Source organism: Otolemur garnettii, unplaced genomic scaffold (assembly GCF_000181295.1).
Source record: "Otolemur garnettii isolate 467f Iridium unplaced genomic scaffold, OtoGar3 scaffold00086, whole genome shotgun sequence".
Taxonomy (NCBI): Eukaryota; Metazoa; Chordata; class Mammalia; order Primates; family Galagidae; genus Otolemur; species Otolemur garnettii.
In genome coordinates, this window is record NW_003852481.1 from 3847766 (window position 1) to 3873024 (window position 25259).

General features: G+C 40.3%; 4 protein-coding genes across 5 annotated transcripts in view; 2 read left to right on the top strand and 2 right to left on the bottom strand.

The window, feature by feature from the left end:
* Positions 1-2231, bottom strand: part of PIH1D2 (PIH1 domain containing 2) — a 4950-nt gene extending 2719 nt beyond the window's left edge. Inside the window, 3 exon segments of the mRNA XM_023516058.1 lie at positions 264-509; positions 1054-1177; positions 2034-2231. Of these exon segments, the coding sequence (XP_023371826.1) occupies positions 264-509; positions 1054-1177; positions 2034-2210 (547 nt within the window). The 5' untranslated portion in view covers positions 2211-2231.
* Positions 2232-3089: 858 nt separating this feature from the next.
* Positions 3090-12180, top strand: NKAPD1 (NKAP domain containing 1). Of its 2 annotated transcripts, XM_023516069.1 has the most exons (7): positions 3115-3156; positions 3682-3690; positions 4290-4366; positions 6401-6501; positions 8677-8826; positions 9622-9675; positions 10300-12180. In XM_023516069.1, the coding sequence occupies exons 3-7, from the start codon at positions 4298-4300 to the stop codon at positions 10802-10804; spliced, it is 879 nt and encodes a 292-aa protein (XP_023371837.1). In that variant the 5' UTR covers positions 3115-3156; positions 3682-3690; positions 4290-4297; the 3' UTR covers positions 10805-12180. The 2 variants fall into 2 exon arrangements, with proteins under 2 accessions (XP_012663628.1, XP_023371837.1); XM_012808174.2 differs by having other exon boundaries at positions 3090-3690.
* Positions 12181-12835: 655 nt separating this feature from the next.
* TIMM8B (translocase of inner mitochondrial membrane 8 homolog B) lies at positions 12836-14960 on the bottom strand. The gene is made up of 2 exons (XM_003794742.3): positions 14864-14960; positions 12836-13213 (listed from the first exon to the last, which is right to left on the bottom strand). The coding sequence occupies exons 1-2, from the start codon at positions 14945-14947 to the stop codon at positions 13046-13048; spliced, it is 252 nt and encodes an 83-aa protein (XP_003794790.1). The 5' UTR covers positions 14948-14960; the 3' UTR covers positions 12836-13045.
* A 77-nt stretch (positions 14961-15037) lies between these two features.
* Positions 15038-24782, top strand: SDHD (succinate dehydrogenase complex subunit D). The gene is made up of 4 exons (XM_003794741.3): positions 15038-15172; positions 17340-17456; positions 18821-18965; positions 23796-24782. Exons 1-4 carry the CDS (start codon positions 15121-15123, stop codon positions 23959-23961), a joined length of 480 nt encoding a protein of 159 aa, XP_003794789.1. The 5' UTR covers positions 15038-15120; the 3' UTR covers positions 23962-24782.
* The last annotated feature ends 477 nt before the right edge of the window (positions 24783-25259 follow it).

Consider the following 25259-nt stretch of genomic DNA (forward strand, 5'->3'; position numbering starts at 1 on the left):
ATCACTTGAGCCCCAGAGTTGGAGGTTGCTGTGAGCTGCGATGCCACAGCACTCCACCCAGGGTGACAGCTTGAGGCTCTGTCTCCAAAAAAAAAAGTTTTCATGATTTTAAAAATCTTTAAGGATACTCCAATGATTTTAATATGTAATATTTATATTTTTCTAAAGTTTATCTTTTAAAATCAAGACTTCGTTTGCAAAGTGTACATAGGGTGCGAAAATCTTATATCATTTAAATTTTCCATTTACATTCATCTACTTACTGTTTCTCATTTTCTCTCTTAAATCTGTGGGATCAGTTTGGATTCCCATTAGATTTTGTTTCATTCTTTCAATGCTTCCTTTTATTTTAAATTTGGTAATATGGTAAGAGTGTGAGAGAGTGAGATGTAGTTGCTTCTCAATGCACTTCATGGTCATCTGTATTAACTGATCTTTTTTCACTTGGTTCTTTTCTGCTGCCTGAAGAACATTAGGATTATAGGCAACATCGATGACTGTGTAAGCATCTGTGTATATAAATCAGAGGGTATGAAATGAAGAGATGTTACACTAATGAAACTGCCAGGTAATATATTAAACTACATCTCTGATAAAGCTAGAAAGTATAAATTCTATTCTTGTATTTTTCAGAGGTAATGGTGCTACAGCAATTAAGATATTTCTTGGCACTTTTTTTTTTTTTTTACAAACAATTCTCTCTCCAGAATTGGCATTATTTATATGGGTTGAAACCAGCTCATTTTAGTTATTAGAAAAATTAAACAGTATTAACTTGCATAAAGGCACATTATTTGCATCAACTATATTATCACCAAATAAATTATTTTACTTGAAATGCTTTTACCAAGTAAAATGTGGTCCTTGCTTCTTCCCAATAACAATTTTAAAAGTGTGATTTCGGGTGGCGCCTGTGGCTCAAGGAGTAGGGCGCTGGCCCCATATGCTGAGGGTAGTGCTTTCAAACCCAGCCCTAGCCAAAAACTGCAAACAAACAAATAAAATAAAATAATAAAAATAAAAATGTGATTTCTCTCCTGTCATTGTTTGTACCTGATGACTCAGTCATATCTTCTGGTTTGCCAACACTTAGAGGTACTGGATGAGTGGCTGATTTGGGAACTGGGATCCTTTTCCACTGACACAGGTTGATAAAAAGTATTTTTTCTTTTGGTTTCTAGAAAGCAAAGAATTTTGCATATCTCAAAACCTAGTATAAAAAAATTTAAATATCCTAAAAGCAACCATCACAGAGTTGGAAGAGGGAGAATCTTAGGCTCTAAGTAAGTCATTTCACATATTAAAAGTGTTTGATAAATTATACTTGTTACTTGATTTCCCCAAGGTTGGTGACTTTTCATCAAGAATGCAGTTGCTGTTCCCAGAGGAAGTGGAAGTAGGGGGAACTGATCTAAGCAATTTTTCCAGGTTAATTTTACCATATTTCACCACTTCTTTATCTCCCTAATCAAGTAACTTTTTTTGGAGACACAGTCTCACTCTGTTGCCCTGGGTAGAGTCCCCTGGCATCATCACAGCTCACCGCAACCTCAAGCTCATGGGCAGCCTCCTGAGTAGTTGGGACTACAAGCCCCTGTCAGGACACCCAGATTGTCTTTTTCTATTTTTAGTAGAGATGGGGTCTTGCTCTTGTTCACACTGGTCTCCAACTCCTGAGCTTAGGCAGTCCACCCACCTCAGCCTCCCAGAGTACTAGGATTGTCCGGCCACCTAAGTTCTTTATTTGAAAAAGCTCTAACTACATGAGTCTCTACTAAATCAGTACATTACTTCTTCCTCTCATTCTAGCAGAACAAATGGCTCATTATGAGCTCTACAAAATATACCAAGTTTAAATTTCCCATTTTTACTTATTAACATAATATTTCACACTATGTTTCATTTTCTATTTAGAAAGGCAAGTTCCCTTAAGCATTACTTAAGCAATAGCTAAGTGTAAGTAAAGTATTCTCTAGTCATTCCAGGATCATTTCTTTCCAGGATTTCCCATCTCTGGCACCAACTGTACATACTAGGATCTTGGTCTGTAGACAGAGGTGTGGTTCTGGGGCAGCACAGAACTGTTCCCCTTCTTTCAGTTGCTGTTGAATGAACTTCTTGTAGCCCTCAGGGTCACTTTCAGCAAGATCATCTAGGAGGTTCCACAACTGAGTAACTTGGGTTAACAGGCCCTTTGAGGATATATCCATGATTGATAGTGAATAGGCTTCTTACATCTGTGAAAAGACATTACTTAATGGGAAAGAAAGTCTGTGTAATTATTGATTCACTTCCTCTTTGTGGGGGGGGGGGAGGAAGAATGGGCCAGAATTGTTTTGGTGAAGTTAGCAGTTTTCTTTAACACCTATGTCTAAGAGATAGAGATCAACATCACTTTATCATTTCCTTATTCTTTAATTATCTAGTACCCTCTCCTAAATTCTCAAGTTGTCCCTTAAGGCCTTCTTTTGGACCCTCGAAAGCCATAGTAGTCATTTTAAATATGGGTTTTCTGGTCTTCTTGTTCCAACCCTTGGCTGGCTGGTGTCTCACCAATCTGAAAACTGCTGGAATCGTGTGCGGGGTCACGGCCATATGAGAATTCCTTAAACCTCAGTATAGCTTAGTAGTTAAGAGCACGAACTCTGGGGCCAGAATGCCCAGTTTCAAGCTTAGCTCTCTCTCTCACTAGTGGGTGTAAGCATCTTTTGAATAAGAAAAACAGGATTCGAGTATTCAAATATTATGCGAGGGTTACCAAATAGAAAACGTAACTAACAGTCATTGCGGCGAACCCACCTCTTCTCTTGGTTCCCGGACAAACCGCGCCACCTGTTACTACGGTAACCAGATGGGGTACAACATCTAATTGAGTCCGGAAAACTGCAGGCAGAAAGTCTCTTCATTTCCAGTTCCGGAGTCTTCCCCCTTCTGGTGCTGGGCTTGGTTTTCAGCCGGGCCCGACGGAGGAAACGGCCTGCCTCCCTCCGTACCCGTCTCTGTGTCCTGGAAAGCCTCGATCTGCGAGCTTTTTAGTCTCCTGTTGGTGGGAAGAATTTCTCGAGAGCACGACTTCCGGCCTGCAGAGGAAGCCGCCTCTTTTTCCGCCCAGACCTCCTCCTCCCCCACCCCCGCCACGCGAGGCCGCGGCGCACGGTATGGGTGTGTTTGTGTGTGTTTGTGTGGGGAGGGCGTTTGGAGGGAAGGTTACCGGGAGCTCCGAGGCCGCTGGGGGGCAGGAATCCCGGTGACAAAGATGAGGAAATTGTCTCTGTCTTCTCCTTGGAAACCTCACCCCCCCTTTCAGGCACCCTAATCACTTCCTGGGGCCCAACCGAAGGTCGTACCCGTCCAAAGCGTCCCCATCCTTTCTGGGGCGTGAGCCCTAACCCCGGGGTCCGTCCCAGCGGAGCGTGAGCGAGGAATGCCCGGCGCAACCGGGCCGTCCGAATCCCGCGCCGGCGCAGCCTCCGGCCTCGGCCCGAGAGCGAGAGCTGCCCGTGGATCCGGGCTGGGGGACAGGCCTGGGCCGCGGGTGAGGGCAGAGTAACCGGTGGGAAGGACTCGCGTGGAGCTGCAGAGCTGCCTCTGAGCCCTGACTCCTTGGCTTCCTGGGTCGGAGGAGATGTTGTAATGGAATGGTTCTTCGTCTCACACTAACAAGATGCCTGATTTCCTCAGGATCGAGGGGTGAGTGAGCGTGGGGGTGGTTGCACAAAGCCCCTGCTAGCTGCACATACGTGAATGTTGTTTAGGTTTTGGAGGCTTCTGTACGAAGTAGGAAATAAAATGCTCCTGAGTGGAGAAATTTAGGACATCTTTGCATTTGTTGTGCTCAGGCGTCAGTTTTTATTACTGTTGACTTTTGTGATTCCTGACTCTCTGAAATGTAGATATTTGCTTCACTGTAAACTGATTTTTTCATTTGAGATTTGATTTCTTATCTAGCCATTGACATACATCGTTTGTCTGGGACTATGTAGTCTTGGGCAAGTTAGAGCTTTAAGGGAACTTCATGTACAAAACAGGGGGGAATTAAATAGTGCTTATGAAAGCACTTAATTTTGTGCCCTCTTGTGCATTTTCAAAGAACTTTAATTTATTTCCTTTCATCATCAAATTAGTGTGGTCAGGCATTTTCCCCTTTTAATGGTGAAGGAAAACCTATTCTCAAGACCTCCTGAGTTTAATTCATTGAAGTTTTCTTTACCTTATACTTCTTTATAAAATTTAAGAAAAAATAAGATAAAGGAAATTATTATTAAATGTTACTTATTGATTCGTTTCAGATTGAAGAATGTCCCGGGTTCCACTGGGGAAAGTTCTCCTGAGGAATGTCATCCGGCACACGGACGCTCACAATAAGGTGGGAAGTATAACCTGGTTATTCCACTGTAGTTATTAAAGGCATATGTTGTGCCAGGCATTATTTTGGCACAGTTGGGAGATACAAAGATGACTAAAATAGATGATAACGATAAAGTTTGACATTTATAAATTTGTAAAGACATTTATAGCACTGAGGAGGGAATAATGAAATCCTCCCTGCAGAATTCGAAAAGATTTTAAAGAATGAGTGGTGTTTGAGCTGCTGCTGTTTAACTTGAATGGATATGAATTTAACTGGTGTGAAAGATTAATCTGGATAGGGAGAACATCGTGCTCTAATATGGGAACAAGAAAGAGCAAGAGCCACTGGGTGCATGGCAAGAAATTTATGTATCTAGAAAGTATAGAATGTACAGGATAATGGCAGAATATTAGCCTGAGTGGTAAATTGGAGTTGGATTATGATTCTTGGAGATGAAACTTTTCCCTCTAGGTAATAAAGAATCCCTCAGATTTTGTAAGCAGTGTGTGACATGGTCATATTTGTGTTTTTAGAAAGATGATTTGTCGACTAGGTAGGGAATAAATCAAATGGAGAAAAAACAGTAGGGAGACCATTTAGGAGGCAGTTGTAGTGTTCCAGGTGAGAGATGATGAGGCAGGGATAGTAGGGTTGAAGAACTTAACAAATAGAATCCAAAGAACTTTGTGACTAGATGAGTAGTGATAATGATGGGATCAATTACAGTTGACTCCTGAACAACTTGCGATTTAGGGGCACTGACACCTGTGCAGTCAAAATCCACATCTAACTTTTGACTTCTCCAAAACTTAACTGTAATACTAATGTAATACTTTTGACCAGAAGCTTTACCAATAATATACATAGTGGATTAATACATATTTTATGTTGTATGCATATGTATTATATAATGTATTCCTATAATAAAGTAGCTAGGGAAAAGAAAATCACATCGAGTAGACCAAGGAGGAAGAAGACAATTTGGTCTTGCTATCTCAGGAGTGGCAAAGGCAGAAGAAAATCTGCATATAAGTGGTCCCACGAATTTCAAACCCATTTTATTTAAGGGACAGTGGTGTAACCATTTGTGTGAGTGGGTGGATGATAATGATCCCATTAATCGAAATAGGGAAGAAAAAAGGATAAGTCTGATACAAAAGGTAATTAGTTTAATGGTTTTGGACATGTTGATGATGAGGTGCATATAGGATGTCCGGAGATTGACCATTCAAACTAGGAGGAAGGGAGAAAAGCTGGGTCTGGATGGCAGTGTTTAGGAATGATTAATATATGGGTAGATGACAGAGGTAATGAAAATAGATGAGCTCACCTAGGAGAGCATGTGCAATGAAGAGTGCCAAGGCCCTTTGCTTAGTTTTCTTTATTTAACTGTACTACTTCTGGTTTGATCATAATATAACTTTCATACTGTCTGAGGTTAACCTAAGCTGTCTATGCAGTTGTAACCTACCTCTAGTTGTATGATGAGCTTAGATTTGAAATAGTAGCTAAAAAAATAAATCTAGCACAGCTTTAATGAAATTACACAGGGATATTTTGCTTTTGGTATTTTACAAAAAGAGACTTAGGCTGGGAAGTTGAAAGACCTATCATTACTAGTTTTTTGTCTTTGGTAAAATCACTGAACTTTTGCCCTGATTTATTTTCCTTACACAATTGTTTTCCTCATAAGATTGTTTAAGAGGATACAATTGAAATCATCTTGTATTTTAGAAACATGGGATTATTATTGGATAATTGCATCATAATTGCAAAATTGATAGGGTGATAAGTGTGTCTGTGCAGATATTAAAAAGTTCTATTGGGACAAATTCTATGTATTTTGAGATTTACTAGCTTGGATAGTTTACCACTTTATAGAGAAACCAACATTTGTTTTCTAGGTCCCTAATCATAATCTTGCCATGCATCATGTGGCCCAGTCTATTGCTGAATAACTAGTCAGACTATATTTCCAATTAGTTATTTTTCTATAATGTAAAGTATTATTTTTAGTAACTTATTTTTATTTCTTTTTAAAAACTCTAGATTCAAGAGGAATCAGATATGTGGAAAATCAGAGAACTAGAGAAACAGATGGAAGATGCTTACCGTGGGACTAAAAGGAAAATGTTACCGAGCAGTTCGAGGTGAAGTTGTAGCTCTTTGAATCTTCTTTCAGAATCCCTAACTTTTATTTTAATAAGTTTGATATTTTAAGGATAGATGAATTTCATTCTCTGAGTCCTTAAGCCCTTCCCTCTTTCTTTTCTTTTTTTTTTTTTTTTGAGACAGAGCCTCAAGCTGTCCCCCTGGGTAGAGAGCTGTGGCATTACAGCTCACAGCAACCTCCAACTCCTGGGCTTAAGTGAGTCTCCTACCTCAGCCTCCCAAGTAGCTGGGACTACAGGTGCCCACCACAACGCCCAGCTTTTTTTGGTTGCAGTCATCATTGTTGTTTGGCGGGCCCGGGCTGGATTTGAACCCACCACTTTAGGTGTATGTGGCTGGCACCTTAGCCACTTGAGCCACAGGCGCTGAGCCAGCCCTTCCCTCTTTCATAAATCTATACCCAAGTATAAAGATAATGGCTAGGCTACGTATGGCCCCATTCTTTGTACTTATTTGCAGTGGAGAATTTAAAAATTCTCCCTGAACAAGTATAAAGTGCTTAGGGTTCTGTGGATTTTGATCTTGCTTGATAGCTTTTTCAACTTAAGATTTTTTAACTAGAATCTTACGGTCAATCTTATTAGCTGGCTGATCAATCATTTCTTCTTTCTATTCTTTCAGTCCTTTCTTTATCCCATCTACTCACTATCTTCACCAGCTCAACAGTCTTTCACATTACCTTCTTCTTCTTATTATTTCTTAAATAGAGATGGGATCTCGCTTTGTTGTGCAGGCGTGTCTCAAACTCCTCGCCCTAAGCATTCTTCCAGCTATAGCTTCCCAAAGTGCTAGGATTACAGGTGTGAGCCACTGCTCCTGGCCTCATGTTATCATCTTAGTAATTTGAATGTGAATACAAAGGATTGTGCAGGCTTTGTTGTTTTTCACTTGTGAACATGTAAGAATGTCTGAATAATTGAGAAAATCTCTTGAGCCTCATATGTCTGTAAGTGTAAAAGCTACGTTTATGAAAAGTAATTATAATGTAATAATCTTGATTTCTAAAGCCACCAAGGGAAATCAGTAGTTAGGAGTGAGATTTTTAAAGGAGAGTGATGAGTGTGGACTTTTGGTGAGTGACCCCCCTGTGTGTGACTGGCTTCAGATAGTTCACACACATAGCTTCAGGGATATCATGGTGTCCCTGGTAAAGAAAGCAGAGTCTCACCATAAAAATATCTTATAGTTTTTTTCTCTCTGAAAAAGGTAGTCCTTTGAGAATTTAGAAGTATAGTTAGTACAGAGTGATTTATTTTGTATTGGTTGTTTAATTCCAGATGACATTTCCAGCCGTGGTTGCTCTTTTAGAGTGGACTCTACTAATTCCTGTCATGGTGAATAAATATTTTATAAAAGTTAATTAAGTTTAAAAAATTGACAATAAAAATTAAGCCTTTAAGACTTAATCTCTTTAGTGGTAGAGATTCTGATTATCTCACATGCTGTTATATTCCTACCAGCTAGAACAGGGGTCCTCAAATTTTTTGAACAGGGGGCCAGTTCACTGTCCCTCAGGCCGTTGGAGGGCTGGACTACGGGCCCCAGGACAAGTTGGCTGCTAAGCAGGACAGGCAGCGGCAGCAAAAACACCTAGTGGGCCGGGTAAATGTCCTAGGTGGGCCACATGTGGCCCACAGGCCATAGTTTGAGGATGCCTGAGCTAGAACAATGCTTGGCATATAGAGGCCCTTAAAATTTTTTGATAACTGATTAGCTGACTTACCGGCTATTTAGTGGACATTGTAAACAGAGGTTGGATCAGCAGTTCTGGGTTAGGCCTTGTTTCCACTTTACTATGACCTCACTGTAGCAAGTTGCTGGTTTGCAGGGAGAGAACTATATTTCAGAATTTAGGGTAGTTGGAAGTGTTCCCAGCTGTAATTCTGCTTTGCTTTTCTCTGTAGGCCTTCCTATGTTGAGAATCAGTGAGTGAGCTGTAGTCAGAAGTGATTTTGTCTGTATTCTGCAATAGCAAAAGTAGTGGTGGTTAAATTTTTTTTTCCCACTGTACTTATAGAGAGGAACAGATAATGTCCTTTACATTTTTTTTAACAGTATCAGGGTTTTCTGTTCTCCCCTTAGCTTGATATGATATTCTATAAAAACTCACAGATTGCTTTTAAATGTAAAAGTTCTTCTGTTTTCTCTTGTAGCCGAATGCGTAGTGATGGTTTTGATGAAGAAAGTCAGAGAGACTATTGGAGACCAAAGAATGACATTTCTGGGACATTGGAAGATGATTTTCTTAAGGCTAAATCCTGGAACAAGAAGTTATATGATTATGAAGCTAATATGCCTGACAGGTTTGTGAATAATTCCTATGACCATTAATAATTAGCCTGAGGATGTGTATTGGCCAAAATTAATTGGTTCTTCCTAAATTTGTACACAAATGTTCATAGCAGCATTATTCATAATGGCCAAATAGTGGAAATCCAAATGTCTATCAACTGGTAAGTGGATAAACATAGTGTGGCATATCCATACAATGGGATATTATTTGGCAGTAAAAGGAATGCGATACTGACACCTGGTTCAGCATGGATAAACCTTGAAAACAACATGTTAAGTGAAAGAACTAAGTCATAAAAGACCATATTGTGTGATTCTAATTATGTGGTAAATCCTTACACATTGTACGGTTATGTTTATGTCATACGCAGATCCATACAGACAGAAAGTAAATTAATGGTTGTCATGGGCCAGAGGCACTGCACTTTAAAGGTTGAATATCATGTTATTTGATTTATCCTTCAATAAAGTTGTTACTTAAAAACAATTGTTCCTATATAAACAACATTATATTGTGAAGTGTTTTTGGGAAAAGAGCTTTACAGCTAACAAAGTGTAAGAGTTCTTTAGTGTTTCTTTAGGAAGACAGTGGCAAGTTCCCTTATAAATGGACAAAAGAATCCTGAAATGGTAATGTATAGTTCAGAAAATGTAGCAGTTACTGAGCATAGCTGTACTGTATATCTGTTTTCTTTGTTTTGTGTGTATGTCTAGGTATGCACGTACTCCAAAAGTCTTAATTTTCTTCTAAATTTCCAAAAATGTATACATTGCTTTAATGGTATATGTAATGTGTCCTGTTACAGATGGGGTCACAGTGGTTATAAAGAATTATACCCTGAAGAATTTGAAACAGACAGGTAAGAAAAATTTGCTTACTGAAAGAAATTAAAATTAGTACAAAGTCTGTACCATAAATTGATTCCCTGACTTTTACAAAGGATGTAATATTTGCCATTGAAAATGTAGCTAGAGAAATAAAAGGTGATTTAGTTGGGAGATGACTGCTGTTTGCCATGCTCTGGTTAATGTTTGGTGTATCTATAAGCATTATTGTATTCCGTATCGTAACTCAGTATGGCAACTTAGAGGAATATTTTGTTGTTGAAGGTAGAGTCTCTCTCTTGCTCAGGCTGGAGTGTAGTGATGTCATTATTGCTCAGTGCAGCCTCTAACTCGTGGGCTAAGGTGATCCTTTTGCCTTAGCTTCCCCAGTAGTTGGGACTGTAGGCACACATCACTACACCTGGCTCATTTTTCTATTTTTTGTAGAGATGAAGTCTTTCTGTTACCCAGGCTGGTAGCCTAGAATTTTCATCTTTGTGTTAAGGATGAGGAAACAAAAAGTAATAAAATATGATGATATATGTCATAGTTCTGATTTAAAATGTAGATGTCAGTCCCGGTTTCTTATTTAGAATAATAGACATAAAAATACACTATTTTTCTATATAAAAGTTTCTCTTTTATACTTTTTTTATTAGTAGTGATCAGCACGATATTACCAATGGAAAAAAACCATCTCCCCAGGTAAAATCGTCTACCCACGAATCCCACAAGCACAAGAAGTCAAAGAAATCCCATAAAAAGAAGCAGAAAAAAAAGTCACACAAAAAACAGAAGAAAAGCAAAAAGGAAGCCGTGGATATAACAGCAGATTCTTCAAGTGAGTTCTCAGAAGAAACTGGGGCTTCTAGTACTAAGAAAAGGAAACAACCACATAAACGCAAGAAAAAATCCAGGAAAAAGTCTATCAAAAAACCTGCTTTATTCTTAGAGGCAGAAAGTGACACTTCTCAGTCAGATGATTCGGCCTCCAGCAGTTCTGAGGAAAGTGAAGAAAGAGACACTAAGAAAACCAAAAGGAAAAAGAGAGATAAAGTCCATATCCCTGTGGCCAATAATGAAATACAGAAGAGGACAAACAAACGCACAAATTGGAAAGTGGCTACAGACGAAAGGTCTGCTGAGAGCTCAGAAGATGACTAAATGGGAAAGGAACTCTTGTTTCTTGGGGACTGGTATTTACAGCTCTTACCCATTGGGGTTTTGCCAGGGACTCTTGTTCAACACAGGGGGCCTGAGGTCAGAGCTGTCTTGTGCCATCTAAATATGTTCTGGCAAACTTCTTATCTTCTATTTTGGCCTGTTAAACTTGATCCCCTTTTGTTGTTACTAGGGAATCTGGTATTTTGTTATGAAGGTTTCTTGAAGAGATTATTTTTTTGCAATTAATCACATTTAGTGTAGAGTACATATTCAGCAAATTAAAGGACCCAGAAAGCTGAATCCAATAATGACCTGGATATACCAACTAGAATATTGAATTTGGGGAAGTCAGGGGCTGAGATCAAGAGGTGGATTGGACCCACTGCTGTGTAGAAAGGTATGAAAAGAGAACACTATGTGGCTGTCTTTGTTAAAATAGCAGGTATTACAACTGGCTTGTCTTTAGCCTTGGTGCTTTGATCCTTCTGCATTTTGACCCTACAGGTGTGATCCGGTTTACTTAATGAGAAAATGGGCTTAAGAACAAACCTTTCCCCTTTGTGATATTATCCATTGACAACTGTTATTAGAAGGGACTAGAGTTTTGTCAGATGTCCCTGCTGGACAGGGTCTAGAGTTAGACTTAGTAGCTCCTAAACATGGTATTGGATTTTTTTTTTTTTAGTTCCATTGCTATATATTGCCTAAATGGACTTGTGTTCAAAATTATTTCTTTAGTTGTTATAGATAATCCTCTTGCAAGTGGGGAAGAATTAGGAATTAGTCATGCTGTCAAAATGGTGCTCTGAACAGGATTCAGGGCAACAACTGCCATTTAAGTGTTGTCTTCCTTGTTCATTTATAAATCTGTTAATGAACTTTAGGTTTTCCCTGAAACTAAGTTGAATCATTTCTAAAATGAAACAGGCTTCTCAGGGACGTATCCACTTCTGTGTTTGGATTAAAGCACCAAGCAGAGACCACATTATTTCCCTCTGTGATCTCTACTGTGATTTTAAGAAACCAAAATATAACTGAGAGAAGGCTGGCAGAACATGGGAGAAAAGATCAAGTGACATGTTGTCATTTTTTTCTGATTGTTGCTTCACGGGCTGAGTAAAAGCTTGAAAATTCAAGACTTTTGGTCTTGGTTCTGCCACCAGTAGGTTATGAGGAAGTTCAGAGCAGGTAAGTTAACCTCCCTGGCCTTACTTTCCCCAGATACAATGCAGAGTTACTTCATGGTAGCATGACACTAAGACACCAGCAATAGAACATGACTATGACAACATTCCATGAAGTGGTATTTTATAGTTCTAACTACTAAATTTGTTCTCTTTATGGAACAGATTTCTAATAAAGTGCTTGGTCTTACATGGTTGGCCAGAGGTGCCCTATCCCTTGACTCCAAGCAGGTGCTCTCATTGGGATATTTGAAATATTAATACTTTGGTACTCAATTGTCAGTGGTGCATATTTTTTATCTTTGGGATTGGTAGGGTCTTAAAGGAGGAAAAACAATTTATAATCACTACCTCTTAACCTAAAATTTGTTCCCAGAGCAAGTGAAATCTTTGTTGGAAGGAGTCTTTAACATGTATTTTTTAGCATTGTTTCTGTGCTCTAAAAGTACAGACTCCAAGCAGACTCAGGAAAACAGGCCAGAGGAACAAGGCATTTCCAGGAAGTTGGTTCTGTTTGGGTCTTGACCTTCCCCTCCTCCCATACTAGCAGGTTTATTGCTTTCCCAAGGAATATACATCTTGCCTATTTTTTTTTTCTTTGACCAAGTTTATCTTGGTCATGTATAAGCAATAAAAATGTTTTCTGTTCTTCACCTTTCTCAACCCCAAATTCTCTTCCTATACCTTAGGCCTTGATGGTTCTTCCAACTCTCCCTTAACTATGGCTTAGTGTGCTCTTCAGAACCCGCCATCTCCCGTTTGCACTGGGTAAGGAACGTACTTATTTCTAGTGTTCCTGCCTACTGGAGAGCTCTGTATTAAATCCTAAGATGCAATAAAAAAAGAGTTGGAGAATTCACATTTATTCAATAACTGATGTGATACAACCTGGAATTTCTGAATTCCAAATAAATAAATTTCACTTTTTGAACATTTGAGCTGTTACTTTTTAGCACCAGTAGACATGACAGTGGGTTGACAACCTTCCCCTGCTAGCCCTTCAATCTGCTGTAATGACAAGTCCTTTGCTTCTCTTGTCATTCTCCCAGGGGACGGCCTACTGTGCTCCTTTCTGTACAATTTGGGCAAACCGACTGGTGATGGCAAGAGTGGTGTCAATGAAACGGTCCACACAGCTAGAGAGACAATTTTCAGTGCGGGAGTCTAGGCGATTTCCTGGCTTTTCTACACATTTATCCCAACATAGCTCCATGAAGTGATGCACCTAAGAGGAAAGAAAAATAGAAATCACTGGAGTCTGTAGACCTAACTGTCCCTTTTCTTACTCCTTACTACAGAGTCACTTTGGGCAGACAGAACTAAAGCTGTCCATTTTCTTTCCTTTTTTTTTTTGAGACAAGTCTTAAGTTGCCCTCAGTAGAGTGCAGTGGTGTACAGCTCACAGCAAACTCAAACTGTTGGGCTTAGGAGATTCTCTTGCCTCCCAAGTAGCTGGGACTACAAGCCCTGGCCAAAACGCCTGGCTATTTGTTCATTTTTTTACTCCGTATGGTCATCACCTGACAAAATCATTCTTTCAGTCAACAAACTAGAGCCACTTTGGGTGCTCTTCTTTTTTCACTTCCTAATTTGTCACCAATACTGGCCCAGATCCTCATCCCTACAGTTTGTAAATTCTCAGGTAGGACTAATCTTTAACCCAAAGCAGTCAAGACCAGTGTAAGTAGGAAGATAGGACCCAAGCCACTCCTCCAAACAACTGCATTCATTGCATTCCCATCTTACTCCAAGAGAAAGTAGCTCTTAGCCTTTTGGGGATCATGGGCACATTTGAGAATCTGATAAAGGATATCAAACATTACCAGAGTTATGGAACATGCATGCACTTGGCGTGTTCAGGACCCAAAGATTTCTTTGTCTCAGCATCTCTGCTGCCCTGGCATTACTATAGCTCACTGCAATCTCAAACTCTTGGGCTCAAGGGATCCTCCTGCATGAACCTCCTGGATATCTGGGACTACAGGCCTAGGAAACAATGCCAGCTAGTTTTTTCTATTTTTAGTAGAGACAGGGTCTCTGCTCCAGCTCAAGCTAGTTGACTCCTGAGCTCGGGTGATCCACCAGCTTCAGCGTCCCAGACTGCTAGGATTACGGGCGTGAGCCGCAGTGCTAGCCCAAGGACCCAAAGATTTCTAACCAGGGTTTCCTGCCCCCTACGTGGGAGAAAATAACCATTTTACTGAGAGCTTACACTTTGGGAGGCTGGGTGCTAAACAGTATTTTTCAAAATCCTATAAGACAGCTATCACTACCATCTTTTAAGAGGCGTGATTAAGTAATCAGAGCAAGATCATGGAGCCACGTCATGTTTGAACAATTCTAAGGGGCTCCAAACTCTATTCTAAACCAACGTCTACGCTGAGTACTAAAGAAAGCCCCCCCGAATCTAATGTTCTAGTGCTCCATCATTTTCAAATACATTGTCGCGTATGACTTTTGAACAACCCAGTGAGGCAGTGGGCGACAGCGAAACCAAAGCCTAGAGTGCAGAGATGGCCTGTCTAGGAGCACGTGGCCTGCCAGGGGGAAGGGAAGATTAGAACCCGCATCTTCCAAATGCCAGGCCATACAGGTCGCCGGCTAATGAAGCTCCAGTGCGCCCGAGTCACCCTCATCCTTCTCCCTGCTTTACACCCTTTCTCCACGCTGTGGTTGCTTGGCCGGCACCTAAACACTACCAGTCACCAGCTACAGAAGGGCCGTGACTCGTTTTTGTGAGGTGAACGGGGAGCAGCCAGGATCGAGCAGCGGGCGGCCTCACAGAGCTGCCAGGGTAGAGCCTCGCGGGTGGCCCGGGACCTGTACTTCCTCCTCCTTCCCCTTCACCCTCCAGCGATGGTCCCGGTCCCAGCACCTGTGCAGTGAATTGTGCCTTCTGCTGTTCCGCTGCCACCAAGCGCTGCAGCTCCGCTTCATCCGCCTCGCCCAGCTCCGCCATTGTCAGCGCTCTCAACGCGTGTGTCTGCGCAGGCGCGGCGCAGGCGCCCCGCCCCCCGACTTCCGGCGCTCGTAGCGTTTCCCTCCCCCTTGTTTTCTTTTGTTGTCGGTTGGTGGGAGTTGTTGCAAAAATACTTCCGGGTTGCTGGATGACCTTGAGCCCTCCGAAGCGATATGGCGGCTCTTTGCAGGCTGAGTGTCCTCTGCGGTGCCCAAGGAGGCCGAGGTGAGCGGTCTCGGCAGCCTGAGGTGCTTAGCGCAGCCTCCAGCCGGGGAAGGGAAGGAGGCTGAGGCTCGTCTGCCGGGTGGGGAGACCTCGTGAGGAGAAGGGACTCCTCGGGCATCTTCCGAAAGCCCCGCGGTGAACACCGCTAGGAGCGAAAACGTTTCCTCGAGCGCGATCTTCCTTGCTGTGGGCCGACGTGGTGGTGGGATAATGGAAAGAGAGTTGGCTCTGGAAGTTGTAGTCTTGCCGAGACTATTGCATATAGGAATTCTCTTTTCTCCTAATTCATCGTCCTTAAAGTGCTCTCACCCTAAATCGGGAAGAAGGGTTAGAATCTGAGTCTCAAGGCTTGGTCTTGCCCATTTCCACTGGAGTTGGTGTTTGAGTGTGAAAGTGAAGGGGGTATCAGTTCGCAAATCATTTAACTGCACGTGTGTGTTACAGCAGGAACGGCAGTAAGGCTGGGATCCAAATGTGAATAAAACGCTGTGCAGGAGCTTTCATTCCTATAAGGAAAAACGTGCAAGCTAATTTAACATAAAGCAAAAACTGTTGTACTGTACATAAGTTGTTGTGCAGGTACAGCGAAAGAGTATTTTTAACTGTGTTTTGGAAACATTACTTTGTCTTGGTTCCTGAAGGAGGTGCGCCTGATTTAAGTCTGAAGGCCAAGGAAAGAAAGGCCTTACAATTAGAACTACTGAATGATTAAAAGCAATAATGAAGACATAGAAACTGCGTCATTCGTGGGAAAACAAAACAGATTAGCTGTGATTATAACGTGTAGATGAAGGTGCGAGTGAAATGAGTGGAAAGGTGAACTTGTATCAAATCACAGAATCTTGCCTTTTAAGGAGTACGTACTTTATTGTAGAGGGTAGCCATTGAAGGGTTTGACATAGATTTGTAGGTTATTTATTTATATTTTTTTGAGACAGAGTTTCAGTATGTTGCCCTTGGTAGAGTGCTGTGGCGTCACAGCTCATGGCAACCTTAAACTCTCAGGCTTAAGTGATTCTTTTGCCTCAGCCTCCAAAGTAGCTGGGTCTCCAGGCACCTGCCACAATACCTGGCTATTTTTTTTTTGTTGTTGTTGTAGTTGTTTAGCAGGCTCAGGCTGGTTTTGAACCCGGCAGCCCTGGTGTATGTTTCCGGTGCCCTAACCACTGAGCTACAGATGCCTAGCCAGATAGGCAATTTTTAGACTGACCACTTTGATGGCAGTGTGGTAGATGGCCATGTTAGGAGATGGGGACAAGCCATGCCATGACACAAGTCAAGGAGACAAGACAGGACACTATTGTAGTAATTCAGGCAAGGTGAGGTTTTGAACTTGAAAAGTAATACTACAAAGAAAGAAAGATTTTTTTCAAGAAATGTTAAAGAGACATGTCAATAGGATATGAAAATTGACTTTAGGGGGATAGTCCTTCATGACTTCTTTACAGAGTTAGGTTAAAGAATGCATGGAGTGTCATTAAACTGGGAAACAAGTTTGGATCAGAAGGAGCATTGAAGGATGATTTCCATTTGTGGCATAGTGAGTGGAGAGGCCTCATAGGCAGTTAGATTTCTAAAGTTGTGAAGAGATAGTAAAGGTGGAGATTTGTGTGTCCTTGGGGTTAAGAGCGAAGAAATGGCCTAAGGTGAGGACTCTCCACACTCCTGGGATAATTAGCGTTTAAGAATGAATGCAGAAGTCCAGTGGTGGCTCACCTCTGTAATCATAGCACTCTGGGAGGTTGAGGTGGGTGGATTTCTTGAGCTCTGGAGTTCAAGACCAGCCTGAGCATGAGCAAGACCCCCATCTCTACTGAAAATAGAAAAAAAGTAGCCAGGTATTGTGGCAGGCCCCTGTAGTCCCAGCTACTGGAGAGGCTGAGGCAAGAGAATTGCTTGAGCCCAACAGTTTGAGGTTGCTGTGAGCTATGACACCATGGCACCTACTGAGGGCAACAGAGTGAGAGCCTGTCTGAAAAAAATGAAAAGTGAATCTCTTTTACATAAGTGATTTATTGATCTTTCGGTGTTTTGATGGCTATTTAGTCTGACATCACATTTGAATGAAATGTTACCTGTCTTTAGAGTTAGTAGCTTCCTTATGGTCAACAAGTCTGTTATTCTGTTAAAGGAGAGGTGGTTTTGATCCCCTATTCTGTTTCCTCAGTTCTGTTCCTCCGAACCTCAGTGGTCAGACCTGCTTATGTCTCAGCATTTCTCCAGGACCGACCTGCCCCAGGATGGTGTGGAGTGCAGCACATACACCTGTCACCGAGCCACCACTGTACGTTCTCTCCAGCACTGCTGCTTTCTGGGCTCTGGCCGTCTTCACCTAGACTAACTGTCATGGCTTTAGTAGAACTTTCTATCTGTGGGGAGGAGTCTTTGTGTCCAGCTATGTCATATGAAGACCTAGTTTGCACCTTTGGGCAGACAGTATTAGCATGGTTGAATGATGCCATTTATGTTCACTGAGGACCTTCTAGCCTAAGTTTTAGAAAATACTTACATTTCTTAATAAGAAAAGCTCTGTGGGAAGAGTCTGCTCAATATAGTTCAGTCATTCTTATTTTATTTGGCCAATAGAGAAGAGCAAGATATGGATAATTGAAAATAATGCTTATTTTTTTAGGTTGACTTTAAACCGTAAGACACTTCCTAGATAAATGCTTTTTAAATATCACTAACGTTAGTCTTTTGGGTACAGTGCACACTATCTGGGTGAAGGGTACAGTTAGTGTATAATCTTGACTCACTCTGTACAAAAACAAAGTATGTAAACAAAACACAGGTACCCCTAACAATTCTGAAATTAAAAAAAAATTATAAAAACAACAAAACTATAATCAAGTGAAAAAATGTTAAAATTAGTCTTAGAAAATCTATTGATGAATAATGTTAATTGCATTTCCATTTAAAAGCCTGTAGAGATCAGTACATTATAGAGAAAGATTTCATTCTTAAACACTTACAGTTGCATTTGAGTTATGGGATTAGGCAAGTATAATTTTTCTGATTTTTAGAATTTCTTATCTTTGAAAAGATTTTGTTTCTAGATTCCTATGCTTAGCTCAATTAAATTTAGCACGGTGGTTTTAACTTTGTAGTTCATGGAGCTGAAGAAAGTTGTATACATAGATTTTTATGTATGTCCCCAGGTGCCTTTTTTCTGGGAAGAAGCTACATCCTTTTATCAGATTTCCAAAGGGGTCTGTAACCAAAAGAAGATAAAGCCTCTCAAATAAATGTTTAAAGCTTTATATTGCTTTTCACTTGTTTAAAAGAAGTTTTCATGTCCGTAACTGTTGGGGGCTATTTGTAAATAATGTGGCCAGAAGGGCCATGATCCTAAAAGTTGATATCAGAACTAAAGTCAATATGTCTCCTAATCAATATGTAGGTGTTGAGATTCCATGTGCTAAAAGACTTCAAAGAAGGGAGAGAGTATATCTCTCCATTACTACTTTTTTTTTTTTTTGAGATAGGATCTTGCTATGTTGTCCATGCTGGCTTAATGTCCTGTTTTTACCTCTTACTCTCTTTATACTCAGAGTTAAATCTTATTTGTCAGTTGGGATTACTCTTTGGCCAATGTTGAACACGGGAGATAAGTGTTTCCCTACCTTATGAATCTGGTCCTTTTTGTAGCTGCTTCCAAGGCTGCATCTCTCCACTGGACTAGTGAGAGGGTTGTCAGTGTTTTGCTCCTGGGCCTCCTTCCAGCTGCTTATTTGAATCCTTGTTCTGCGATGGACTACTCCCTGGCTGCAGCCCTTACTCTCCACAGTCACTGGCAAGTATAGCAGTTCCTTCTGTGTTATGTTGTTTGCTCAGTTTGTTTGCTGTGAGCTTGTCTCATGTATTGCATATGAAGGAGAAGTTGATTGAGATGTTTAAGATCTGCAGAAAACTTTATATATAAAATATTTATAGGCCTAGATTTATATAACCATCTGCCTATTTGATGTCTTCATTTCCATATCTAATAGCATTTTGAATGTAGCATGTTACAAAACTGAATTTCTGATCTCCCCCAAATCTGTTCCTCTTGCACTGTTGCCCATCTGAATTAATGGTATTTCCTGTCTTCTATTCAAACCTCGAACTGTCATTATCCTTGACTCCACTAATAGTCTCCTAACTGGTCGCCTTTGTGTCTGTTCCTGACATAGCAGACCCAGTGATCCTCCTAAAATAATTAAGTCAGAACAAGATATTTCCCTTCTGCAAACCCTTCTTTGTCTCCTCATGTTACTCAGTCTAAAGGTCAGAATTCTTACCATGGTCTGCAGACTGTGTGGACCTGACTCCCTGTTTATTTCCTCATCTTCAGCTGTCTCTCCCTCATACATACTGACTTCCTTGAGATTTCTTGAACATGCCAGGGACAGCCCAGACCTCAGGGCTTTACTGTTACTGTCTTTTTTTAGTTATATATTTCGCATATTCCTTCATCTTCTTGAGATCTTAAATACTCAATGGAGCCTTCCCTAATCACGCACTCAGAATTGCAGTGTCTGTCTTGACATTCCTCATCACTGTCTCCTGCTTTATTTTTCTCAGTAGTGTTTACTACCTTCTGATACATCATCTTTATTGTATTAAGATGATGTATTATTATTTTGTATACTACTTTTCATTCCCTCTCCCCCAAGAATGAAAGAACAAATACAGAGTCAAATCTATGGCTTAATGAATTACTGTGATGGTAATATGACCACCACCTCCAGGAACCATTAGAACTTTTAGAGTAATCACTTCCTTATATTTTGTCATAGTTTTATCACTATAGTGTGCAGCTCTAGATATAGGTTCGTCTTGTTCTTTTTTTTTTTTTTTTTGGGACAGAGCCTCAAGCTATCCCCCTGGGTAGAGTGCTGTGACTTCACAGCTCACAGCAACCTCCAACTCCTGGGCTCAAGCGAGTCTCCTGCCTCTGCCTCCCAAGTAGCTGGGACCACAGGTGCCCGCCACAGTGCCTGGTTATTTTTTGGTTGCAGCCGTCATTGTTGTTTCGCGGGTCCGGGCTGGGTTCGAACCCGCCACCTTAGGTGTATGTGGCTGGCGCCTTAGCCACTTGAGCCACAGGCACCGAGCCGGTCTTGTTCTTTAAAGAAAAAAGATATATGGGTTTTTTGTGTGTTTTCTGTTATATCTCTTGTGCCTAGAATAGTACCTCCCACATAACACTCAGTAAATACTTGCTGAATGAATGAATATTCAGCTTCTGTTTATTTTATCTGGTATATTTATAAAACTTTTAAGTTAATGGAACTTCCTAAAAGGAGTGTAAAAGGCAGGTTGGGTTACTTGAGTTGTTTGTTTTATTTTGTTTTGCAAGGACAATATGTTGTCATTTGGGGAGTGAAGGGAGCTAGTTTTGGATTATTACAACTGGAAGAACTTTGAGTAGTATCTTAGCCAGTCCTTTCATGTTACAAATGTGGAAAGTAAACCCCAGGGAGGTTAAGTGATTAGTCAGAATAATTTTCTAGTTAGCAATAAAAGGGGGTTTTAATTACTTAGTTTTCTAGGGCTGATTAAGAGAATTAACCTTTTTACCAGATAGACTTTTCAAAGTAAAGGATTCCGTTTGCATGCTAAATATTAGATCACAAATATATAAGTGTTTCTCTAATGTGTGATCCATCTTAAAGGAATAATCTCTATTTGTAGTTCAGTTCCTGAACAACTAATCTCTTAACCTATATTAATTGGGCTTTATCCCAACTATTTTACATGAAAGGTCATCAAAGACTTTCATTTTTCCAAATTTAGTTGTCTGTTCTCTGTATTCTGCTTACTTGAACTCTGAGGAGCCTTCCATTCTCTCCTTAAATTACTTTTCTAAGGCTTTCCAGATGCCATACATGTCTCCTCTGCCTTCCTTCCTTCTCCTCTTGTTTGACTTCTGAATGATAAAGTTCCCAAGGCTCTGTCTTAATTTCTCTTTCTGTACACTTTCCCTAGGGGAGCTCAGATCTTACCTCTTTTCCTGAGTTGTAGACTTGTATATCCAGTTGTCTAATTGACATATCCACTTGGATGTTTGATAGTCATCCCAACTAGCCTTTTTTCTCTTCCCAAATCTCCTTTGATTCCCTTCAAAACCTCCTCAATTAAAATAGTTGCTTAAGCTAAAAATCTAGGAGTCATTCTAGATATTTTTTTGTTTTACCCCACTTGTGATCCATTACCTCTTTCTTTAGTTCTTTCTTCAAAGCCTGAATTATATGTTGCACCATCTCCCCTGTTGCTAGCCTAAGTTAAGCCAAAAGAGTCTTGCTCAGGCCACTTTAGTTGCCTTCTCACTAGTTTCCTATTTCTGTGTTTGACCCCTTTTCCTGCCCACACTGTCCATTTGCCATACTATAGTCAGAGTGACCTTTTTTGAAAAATAAAATTACATTCCCCCAAAGAAAATACGCAAGTGGCCAACAAAAAAATTGCTCAACATGATTTGTCATTAGAGAAATGCATATTAAAAGTACAGTAATGAGATGTCACTTCCTACCCATTAGCATGGCTAGAATAAAAGATAGATAGTAAGAAGAAATGCTGTGGACTTGGAGATATTGGAACCCTCATACATTTCTGCTGAGAACGTAAAGTGTTGCAACCACTTTAGAAAACAGTCTGGCCGTTCCGACAGAAGTTAAACACAGTTATCATATGATGTAGCAATTCCACTTTTAAATGTATATCCAAGACAATTGAAAATACCCGTGTATGTGACCACAGGAAGCGTGTAGGAATGGTCATAGCAGCAGCATTTGTAATAGCCCCAAAGTGGAAACTATGCAAATGTCTATTGACTGTTGAATAGCTAACCAAAATACAGCATATTTATACAACAGAATATTATTTAGCCATACAAAGGAATGAAGTTTTTTTCTTTTGAGGCAGGCTTTCACTCTGTTGCCCTGGGTAGAGTGCTCACAGCTCACAGTTCACAGCAACCTCAGACTCTTGGTTTTAAGTGATCCTCTTGCCTCAGCCTCCCAAGTAGCTGGGTCTATTAGGTGCCCACCACAACTCTGAACTTGTTTTTCTATTTTTAGTAGAGATAGGTTTTCTCTCTTGCTCAATCTCGTCTCGAACGCCTGAGCTCAGTCAATCCACCTGCCTGGGCCTCCCAGAGTGCTAAGATTAAGGCATGAGCCGCCACACTTGGCCTGGGAATGAAGTATTAATACATGGTACAATATGGATGAACTTTGAAAACATTTTGCTAAGTGAAAGAAAGTTGACACACAGTCACATACACCATGGCTTCATTTATATGACACATCCAGATTAGACATATCTACAGAGACAGAAAGAAGATAGTCATTTTCTACCCATTAGCATAGTCTAAAGAGTGGAGGGGTTTTTGACGGTGAAGAAAATGTTCTGGAATTAAACCGTGTTTATGGTTGCACAACTGTGTGATGTACCAAAACCCACTGGATTGTGCACATAAAAGTGAGTTTTACACCAGGTACAGTGGCTCACACCTGTAATCCTAGCACTCTGGGAGGCTGAGGTGGGAGGATTGCTTGAGGAGTTTGAGACCAGCCTAAGTAAGAGTGAGACCCCATCTCTACTTTAAAAAAAAAAAATAGAAAAATGAGGTGTGGTGTCATGCACCTGTAGTCCCAGCTACTGATGAGACTGACACAGGAAAATTGCTTGAGCCCAGACTTTAAGGTTGTGGTGAACTATGATGATGCCATGACATTCTAGTGGGAGCACTAAAGCAAAAGTCTTCTTAAAAAAAAAAAAAAAAGAAGAAGAAAACAAAAAAAAGAAAAAGAATTCTGGTATGTGAATTAAATGTCAATGAAACTATTATAAAAATAGTAAAATTAAGTCACTCTTTATGTAGGATATTTCCTGCTTAAAACATTATCAGTCGTTTCCTATTGTATTTCAAATATAATTCAAACTTTTCATCATGACCGTCGAGGCTGTTGCAGTCTGCTCCTGCTTTTGATCTCTGCTTCACTAACGTGCTCCAGCCCCACTGACCTCCCTACTGACCTCAGAGATGCCACTTTTGTTTGGAATGTTCTTATTCAGGTCATCCTTTCTAAAGTATTTCTTCATTGTACATAAATATTTACTTCTTCTTTCTTATTCACTAGAGTATTTGTTTTATAAGGGCAGGGTTGCTGTCTGTTGACTATACCTCCAACATCTATGACAAGGTTCTGGCACATAATATCCGCTTAGTGAATTGTTTTTGAATTAATAAACTAGATTTTTTGCTTTAGTTAACAAGATTTTATCAATAGAGTAGTGATTAGTTACTGTCTCTTATATAAATGACTCTGGAGAATTGAAATCAGAAGAGTAGAAAGATAACTTTATTACATTATTAGGAAACTTTTGATTCCTTCCTTTTGATTTATGATTCTTGTTACCATGAGTTGATGTTGTTTTAGCATCTCAAAGTATAAAGTAATTTCACCTATATAAAAGGCTACCCAGAATCCCCCAAGAAGCAAACAGTTATTGGAATGGCAAATATGGACATTGCATTTTGAATTTAACCAGTTATTTTTTTGCAGCCAAGTTACCTGTATACTTATTTACTTAATTTGCGATTTTTCATTTGTGCTATGATTTTTTTTTTCTTCAGGGGCCTTGGACAAGTTGTTACTGACTATGTTCATGGGGACACATCGCAGAAAGCTGCCAAGGCAGGCCTTCTGGCTCTTTCAGCTTTAACCTTTGCTGGGCTTTGTTATTTCAACTATCATGATGTGGGTATCTGCAGAGCTGTGGCCATGCTGTGGAAACTCTGACCTTTTTGACTTCATACCTTAAGAATCGATTGTATGCCTCTTTGCCTCTGCTTTGTCATGCCATTCAACTCATGATAAGGAAGAAATAATTAAGTCCATCGGTGGACAAAGTTCTTGTTACAATCGTGGTTATTTTCAAATGTTAATTTTAGAGGAAAAGGTTTGAGAGGTATTATGGCCAACACATTTAAAGACCGAGTTTCATATTATAGTGAGTTAATGGAGTTGTCTCTCAACTTCTAACAAGACTCACAGTTTAAACTTTATGCAACTATATGAGCTTTTGCCTTTTAATTTATCAGTCTAAGAGATTTCAGCTTTAATACTGTCAACACAGGATCAGACTTCTATATTTGTTCTGGGAATAAGGGACAAAGGGAAAGACTGTTAATTCATGAACAATGACTTTGCAGACAATTAGATGGTTTAATTTTTGAAAAAATCCCTCTCTGCTCAGTTAATACCAGCTACTAATGGTTACATATCCTAGGGAAACTCTAAAATGAGGAAATACTGATCTCTCTCTCACATTCGGAATTTCTAAATCCTAGGAAGCAAAGCTTGGAGAGCTTCTGAATGCAGAGAAGCTCCATGTGAGAACTAGATGCCCCTTGTAGAGGCATCAAAATACTATAAATTCTAAACTGAGACTTAATCCTCAAATGTGTTTTACTTGTTCTAAAATAATTTGTCCATAAATATAATGTATAAGTAATACATTGTTATTTTCCCATTGTAGAACCCCAACATGAAAATGTATTCTATGAAAAGAAATTTTTAAAAATGTTATATAATAAAAATATATGCTACTCTTTTATGTATTAAATGTCCTTAGTTTTTTTTCATATATATATTTTTTTATTTTGAGAGTCTCACTATGTCACTCTCAGTAGGGTGCCATGGCATCACAGCTCATAGCAACCTCAAACTCTTGGGCTTAAGTGATTCTCTTGCCTCAGCTTCCTGAGCAGCTGAGACTACAGGCACCCACCACAGCACCCACCACAGCACCCAGCTAGTTTTTGGTTGCAGTTGTTTTTTTTTTTGAGACGGAGCCTCAAGCTATCCCCCTGGGTAGAGTGCCATGGCCTCACAGCTCACAGCAACCTCCAACTCCTGGGCTTAAGCGAGTCTCCTGCCTCAGCCTCCCCAGTAGCTGGGACTATAGGCGCCCGCCACAGGGCCAGGCATTTTTTTCGTTGCAGCCGTCATTGTTGTTTGGTGGGCCCGGGCTGGGGATTCGAACCCGCCACCTTAGGTGTATGTGGCTGGCACCTTAGCCGATTGAGCCACAGGCG